The sequence below is a fragment of the Sorex araneus genome, chromosome 1 (assembly GCF_027595985.1).
Source record: "Sorex araneus isolate mSorAra2 chromosome 1, mSorAra2.pri, whole genome shotgun sequence".
NCBI classification, from domain to species: domain Eukaryota; kingdom Metazoa; phylum Chordata; class Mammalia; order Eulipotyphla; family Soricidae; genus Sorex; species Sorex araneus.
The window spans coordinates 42875916-42884213 of NC_073302.1; the positions used below are offsets into that span (position 1 = coordinate 42875916).

The window sequence follows — 8298 nt, forward strand, 5'->3', positions numbered from 1 at the left end:
AGCATGGCTGTGGCTGGTTTCTGGAGGCTTTGGCTGCCAGGGCTCTGTTGGGGTGGGGAGGGAGCCTCAACCACCCCCCTACAAGGAGCCCCGGTGAAGACAGCCAGGCACAGGGGCAAGAGACTCATATGTATAAGTAATATCTAATCACTATGCATTTACTAAATTGTCACAACATTTTAAAATATGCTGGTTTTGATGATAATATTACTTCTATATTGATATTTTTATTGAATATAAAAAACTCTAGTCTGTGTGTGGAAAAAAAGTAAGGTAAGGTGCTTGATTTCTGTTTGTATAGTCCTGGTTCAATCCCTGGAAACACATATGGTCCCCTGAACATTCTCAGGAGGACCCCAGAGCAGAGCCAATAGTAACCGCTGAGTACTGCTAGGGGCTTACCTTAAAATCCACCACCAAACTCCAGTCAGAAAATTATATATATATATATATATATACACACACATATATATACACATACATACATATGTATATATCCATATATAATGCTAAACATGAATTATTCATTTGATGATTCTTGGTCACTTTTGCTTTGTACTTAGCATTGTGTAATCAATGTTTATATATAGCTTCTATATATAGATGTGTGTCTGAAGATAGAATTTATACAAAGCAATGGATCACCTAACTATAGATAATTAAAATTAACATGTTAATAAAAGTCTTTTAATTAAGTAATTCTTCTTGATTAACAATCTTGAGAGATCTCAAAACAATCAAAACTTCTACAGAATATTCTTTTTTATAAATTCCTCTTTACACCTCTGTAATTTCACAGTGTCTACTCCAAATACACATTAAATTGCCGTAACACTTCAGAATTGCCAAAACATGTTTGCTGAGAATCTTTTCTACATTGAAACTTTGTTTTAATTTTTTATGTTAACTTTCCTAATAGTAAGCAATATGTTTCCAGTTGAAATAAGTGCCTGTTGCTCGTGTTGCCAAGTAATTTGATGATGTGAAATTCAGTGCATCAAAATATCATGTACTTTATAAATAAAAAGCTTTACTTCAGTGCTTTTAGTTTCAGGACTTGTGTGCAAACTGTTATTGAGGCCAAAGAGATTGTCCAAAAGAATAGAACATAAACCTCATATGTATAACACCCCGAATTTGATCTTCAGCACCACATGTCCCCCTCAGTTCCAGCACTGCTGGCTGTGAGTCTTGTAACACCACATTGTTGGCCTGATATTTAATATTCATAAAATATTAGCCTAAACTCCAGAGCCTACTATCATATAAAGTAACCACTGGGCACCCAGTCAATTCTAGGGAAATCCCCTTCCCCAGGGTATAATATATTGACCTTTAAAAAATGCTTATATGTTCATACGCTTCTCGTTTGCTTGGCACTTAAAAATCTTTAAAAGTCTTCAAACATTACTGTTCTTGTCACACTTCATGTTTTTGTGGTTTGAAATTTTAGCAGTATGAAGAGGCGATGCAAAAAATTATCATCCTACTTAAGCATCATGCTAAATTAGCAATACATAAAGATGGCCTCAAACTCATTTTAGAAAAGCTGGAGAGATAGGACAGATAAGCCGTAAGTGTGGTTGACAGGTTTGGTTTCTGGTATCACCTGGTTTCCTTAGCATTGCTGGGAGTAGTCCCGGAGGACGCCAGGCTATAGCAGTGAAGCACTGGCCCAGTTGGCCTGAATTGCTGGCTGGCTCCTGGTGCCTCCCTCATACATTTGAGAGCCCACAATTCTGCAAACATTTAAAACAAATATTTAAAAGCCTCAAGTCATTTTGTAGGGACAACAATTCTTTTGTATAATTTATCTATTGAAATTTACATTTGTAATCCTCCTTTTTATATATTTACCTTTGTATCACACTCTTATCAATTGTCCTTATGATATTTCTTTCTTTTTTTTTTTGTTTTGCTTTTTGGGTCACACTCGGCAATGCACAGGGGTTATTCCTGGCTTTGCACTCAGGAATTACCCCTGGCAGTGCTCAGGGGACCATATGGGATGCTGGGAATCGAACCCGGGTCGGCCGCGTACAAGGCAAACGCCCTACCCGCTGTGCTATCACTCCAGCCCCTATGATATTTCTTTTTAAGATTTTTTTATCACTTGTGTCTTAAAATTCTATTATATATGTATGTATATACATATATATACACATTTACATATTTACTTTAAAGCAAGGAAAGATCCCCCTTCACTCCTCCGTTTCTATTCACCCCAGACCTCCCCAAAGAGATACCTTCTACTGATGCATGCACTTCCTTATTTCAAATTAATTTGTCTGGCCTCTGCAATCTTTTTTCTAATCTTAACACTCATGGAGAGTCATTATGCTAAATTCCTCCTATTGTCTCCTTCAGCTTTCTCCATTAAGTTTGGAGAGATCCTGAAGCCACATTTCCCAGAATCTCTTTTCTAAGATTCGGTCAAGAAAAAGATTTTCATCAAACACTGAAAAGTTGAAAAAAATGAAAGCCAACATATTGTGATAGCTAACCCAGACAGATAGTTTAGTGCATCCGTATCAGATCCCCATGTGTTTGACTCCTACTGAAAATAAAACATGTAGAGGAACAATGGAAATCACACTTATTATAATAAAGAATCTCAACTTCTCTTACATTCTGGAAATCTCATCAGAACCAGTCATATCCCTGGGTTCATTGGCTTTATAAACTTGAGATATTCAAGCTGTGCTATTTCCTGAAAGCACCCTACTATTCTTTTCTCTTTCAATTCTTTCATATGTGTATACACTTTTAATATGTATGTTAAATCATTCTCTACCTAAAATGGTTAAAATCTTATCATCAGACCTCGAGAAAGAGTTGTCATAGTTGTTGGACATAACTGGCTTCCCAAACTAAAGTTTTTCTTTCTCAATATTCCCAAGGTTTTACATGAATGGAAACATCTTCTTCAAAATACTTTTAATCCCTTTTATTCTGATTATCCTCTTTCTTGGACCCCTATTCTCCTTTTTTAACAATCATTAACACATAACTGTATCAATATCATTCCATTGTTCATTGATTTACTCGATCGGGTGCCAATAACATCTCCATTCATCCCTGTCGTGTGCTAGTGTAGCCCTATGGCATATCAGGGGTTCTTTCAGGGTCAGGGGAATGAGGACAATCGTTGTTAGTATTTTTTGGCATATAGAGTACGCCACAGGTAGCTTGCCGGGCTCTGCCATGCGGAAAGGATACGTTCGGTAGTTTGCTGTACTCTCTGGGAGGGATGGAGGTTTTAGGGGCGGCCTCTAATTGCCTTTACAGGTGTTCCCAGTCTACTGAATGCAAGCTTTTTGTCGACAGGCATGTTGTAATGATCTGCACACTGACAAACACGTACCTGTCTCTGTCTCTGGGCAGCACCTGGGACATCTGCGGCGTCAGGTTGTTCTCCGTGAGGTTGATGGAGTGCTCCTGGAAGTTGTTGAGCAGCTGGCAGAGCAGGAAGCTATCAAGGAGGGTCTGTGCCAGGCCGAACACCTGAGCCAGGACCCAGGTCACCCAGTGGTTGGCTGACAGGACCCACCATTGATGAGCTACTGCACACATTGCCATCAAGTCTGGCCGCACTGCAACTTGGCCCGGCCGGGGCAGGTGGTGAGACTGTGGCCGCTGCTGCAGTTCTCCATGCCCCCCCACCAATACCATTCTATCTTCATATTTTCTAACTTCCAAAAAAAATGGCTTAGTAAAATATCTTTCTTTGTAATCTTTTGTTTTCTTAAAGCAATGCTGTACTTTTAGCTCCCTCATTTTTCTCTATTATGAAGTTAGGATTCATGTTTAATTACTTAAAATCTTAGTTTTTTAAAAAAAATTTTATTAGAGAATCACTGTGATGTACAGTTACAAACTTATGAAATTTTGTGTTTGCATTTTACTCATACAGTGATCATTTATTTACCCATCCCTCCACCAGTGCCCGTTCAACTCCACCAATGATCCCAGTATCCCTCTCACCACCCCCACCCCATCCCCCACCACCCCACCGTGCCTCTGTGGCAGGGCATTCCCCTTTGTTGTCTCTCCTTTTGGGTGTTGTAGTTTGCAATAGAGGTATTGAGTGGCTATCATCCATTTGGGTTGGTAGGTGAGAGCTGAAAGTAGACTATAGACTGGACAAAATCTTATTTTTTAATGGCTAAGCTATCTGCTAATATTTTAGTAAAACATACCTGGAATTTAAGCAGAAATTAATATACATTATGCCTATTTTTATAATTATATGACCTCAAGTAAAATATATACACTTCATAAAAAAATTAAATATATGAGAGGTCAGGGGTATAATACAAAAGTAAAGCATTGTTGGGGCTGGACTGAGCTAAGAGCCAGAGCGAGCCTTAGTCCTCCAATCAGTGATTATTTCTTCCGCGTTCCTACCTCAGCGCCTCCGATTGCAGAACGTTCACGCAACATCTTTTAGTAGGATGCTCATTATTTAAAGAGGGGACAGTAAAAGTAAATTTCTCTCTATCCTCTTCCCTTAAAGCGATGTTATAGAAACAATCTTTTAAATCAATTATAATAATATTCCACTTCTTTGGAATTATGGCTAAATTAGGCAGGCCCGGCTGTAAAGGGTCTATTAATCCATACGGGACATTGACTTTTCTTAAACCAGTTAACATTCTCTATTTACCAGTCCTTTTCTAAATAGCAAATACAGGCAAATTCCAAGGACTAGAGCTAGTAATAATATGTCCCAAATCAAGCTGCTCTGTTACCAATTCATGCAAAGATTTTCTTTTGTCAAGGGCCACCGCTTGACCCAAACAGGCTGAAGCTGTTTCCAGACTATTGGGAGGGCTAGTTTTCCAGCAGCAAACCCTTTTGAAAATGCAACCAATACCCGTTTGCTATGGGTCTTAGTCACATCAACAGAAGCATTAAGTTCTGTAGAGATAGAATATCCAGTTTAACATTATGTCTAATTAAACCTTGATTTTTAATTATCTGGGCGCACTTTAATAGGAGTCCAGATACTAAAACAATTCTGTAGATATAATTTAGCGTTCTTAAGATTGCTAATCATTCTCATTCCCAACCATGACTAAGTTGTACTCTTCAGTACTCTTTCAAAAGCCTTACATTTATCCTATATATCTTTAAAAGATTACAATACTCATAATCAAAAGATATTCTGATATAGAACTCCAGACTGTAGGAGAACAGATAAGAGGGTTAAAATGCTCACAAAATTATTGTATTTCATCCACCTACATGCTTCTCCAATCTTTGCCCACTTCATCACCTCCTGCACTGCATTTTATGTTTTATTATATCCAATGGCCCTAACCTCAATTTTTTATTCTCCCCAAATATAGAGTGCAAATGGTCATATGCGCACTTTATACTTGTATTTTAAACAATCCTTGAAAAAAAATTACACAATATAGAAAAAGGGAGCAAAGTTTTAGATGAAAGCCAAATATTCCTTCCAATTTCCTGTTTTATTTCCTATTTCTTTTCATAATTTTTGAGATGAACTTTTAAAAGATACTAACTTCCTAACTTCAAAACTGAAATCAGAAGGCTGAGGAAAGGCAGGGGAATAAGAAAAAAAAAAGGTGGGAGGAGGCCACTTCCTCTCTTCCCCTGCAAGATCACTAAAGCACAAAAAAGGGCGGTTCTCAGCAGCTTCAGACTGATATCTGAGATTAATCCAATTTAACTCTTTTGCTAATTAGCTCTAGAAATTTTAGCTACCAAAAACCTCAGATCAAATAAAACACAGGTAGAATAATTTTTGCAACCAATCTTATAACTTTAGGAACTCATGTTTTGAACCAAATCAGTAACCTTTGAACCTGTTTTTAGATGACACAATTATTTCAACTCTCATTTTAATAATCTAATGCAATGCAGATGTAAATAAAACAAAATACATATAGACATAGCAGCTTAAGAATAACTTGAAACCAATTTTTATAAAGTATGAGGGAAACCTCTTTTGGCTTAATTTCAATAGTTCTTATACCTTAGTTATTTCAAATCATGAGCTTTGTATACCAGATACAATCCTACAATACAAACATGCTGAAAACACTTGAACTGCCAGTGTTTATGGAAACATAAAACCTTTTTGTTTACTGATGGTGTCTGTGCCTCTATTTTATGTAAAACAGCCTAAATTCTGTACTAAAGTTGGCTGAGGCTTGTAAGATAAGGCCTTAATTCCCTGAACTCTTATTTCACTTAAGTTAAAAAGAATTTCAACTATTAATAAACATTAATGTTTCTCCAATAAGATTTTAGATTTGAGAATTTCAATTTCTCTGTAGGCGCCACATTCTGATTATTAATCTTTGTTTAAAACTTTGTCTAACAAGTTCCAAAAACACCTAAACTTTTTAAATTGTTGGATGGTTTAAGGATTTCTACTTCTGATTTTAGCTTGAGTACTCAACACAGACAGACAGAAAGACAACAAACACCACACATGCATGTGCACAAATATATACCTGATCGATCAATCTGACCCTTCAAGAATGGCAGGGAAAAAACCTGATAGACTGAGAAAGGAAGGGCAGTCCCCAGGGCAAAGTAAGCCCTGTCGGCCGATTGGGAACATTGCTCCTCGTTTCCCTGCCTGACCAGCCAGTTTCCTGCTTGTTAAAAATGGGTCAAAAAAGCGCTTTTGTTACTATAAAGCCGGCAAAATAAGTTATGAGTTGTTGTAAACTTAAGATGGCAAAATGTTGGCCAATTCTTTTACTTTGATTTCAAAAAGTTCTTAATTACCTTAAATCATAAAATCTTCACACCAGACCTGGACACTAACATTTTCACACTACAAACACACTTTCAGATACATACACACAAGTAACTGGCACTCACTTAAGTTTTAAATAGCAGCATAAGAAAACACCCTAACAAATTTTATCTCTGCACTGTTTTACACAAGCTCTTGTTTTAAACTAGGCCGGTTAAAAACTAGGAGTTCAGCTAACTCCTGCCAGGCCACGATGTCCTACCAAACAGTGCCCCGTTTCTGGAGTGTCCCGAGGGCAGTGGGGACGTCTCCCACACTCCCTGACCAGCTACCCTCCAGCTGGCCATGCATTTTGCATTAACTCTCACCATCCACTCAGGGAACAAAGAATCAGGCTCACTCTGAGGAGCCTCTTCCGACTTGGTGTCGGACTGGAAAGAAATCAGGGCCATGGTGATTACACCGTAGGCGTCCAATTCCTCTGCGGGGATCAAGTCCCCTTTCTGATGGGCATGAGACATTTCTTTCCCTCCTCTTTTCCACAGTTCTAAATACTTATGTACCCTCTCAAGGAGGCGTCGCACTACTTGCTCCTTCAAAGGCAGACCAGCTGCTTTTGTCAGACTTCAAGATAAAAATAAACCTCCCTCTGCGACAAAAAAGAACTGCACATTGCCCATCACCCCTTTTTCTCCAATCTCCGAGAGGCTATGCAAGCTCGGTGCAACGTGATCCCTCTCGGTTTCTCCCGTACCGGTCCTTACCTTCGGGCCCCACACGTTGGGCGGCCAGATGTTGCGTGAACGTTCTGCAATCGGAGGCGCTGAGATAGGAACGCGGAAGAAATAATCACTGATTGGAGGACTAAGGCTCGCTCTGGCTCTTAGCAAAGGCAGAGGGCCTCGTGGACCTCCTTTTATTGATCATGGTACCTCTAAAGGGCGCAATATAGTGACGTCACCAAAGGCATCAAAAATTGTTACAGGGAGAACATTGAGACAACAAGCATAGACCCGACCTTGCTTTATACCAGCACTACATACCCTTTGCCCCAAGCATCTCTGAGTGTAGTCCTAGACTCTGGAACACTTCAGGAATGGCCTTGGTGGTTTCAAGCATTCCAGTGACTGACTAACACTACATACTCAGGGCTTTTCATTGTATGCATAAATGGTCTAATACTGCTTGGAGTGGCCTTCTAGTCACCTGAACACTGCTTGGTAGGCTCCTTTCAAAATTAATAAACAAACCATTTAAAAATTTACATGACTACTACTCATCTCACAGTCTTATAAAGTATGCTGAATGACTAGTGGTTTGTTTGGTGTTTTGTTTGGTGTTTAATGTTTTGTTTTGTTTGGTGTTTAATGTTTTTATTTTCAATCTTACTAATTTAAAAATAATTTTATTTTAGATTTAATAATTTCTATCTATTTATTTTTACATATTTAGATACTGTGTTTTACAGTACTTCTAATGTTGTTTTTTCATGCACATAATTCTAATACTATGCCCATAACTGGGGTACTATGCCCATAACTGTTGGTCAGTTCTCTCCT

General features: G+C 38.4%; 1 protein-coding gene across 1 annotated transcript in view; it reads right to left on the minus strand.

The window, feature by feature from the left end:
- LOC101555946 (uncharacterized) overlaps positions 1–7260 on the minus strand; it is a 102229-nt gene extending 94969 nt beyond the window's left edge. Inside the window, exon 1 of the mRNA XM_055125396.1 lies at positions 7108–7260. Within this exon, the coding sequence (XP_054981371.1) occupies positions 7108–7260 (153 nt within the window). The remainder of the gene's footprint in view (positions 1–7107) is intronic.
- Between the last annotated feature and the right edge of the window lie 1038 nt (positions 7261–8298).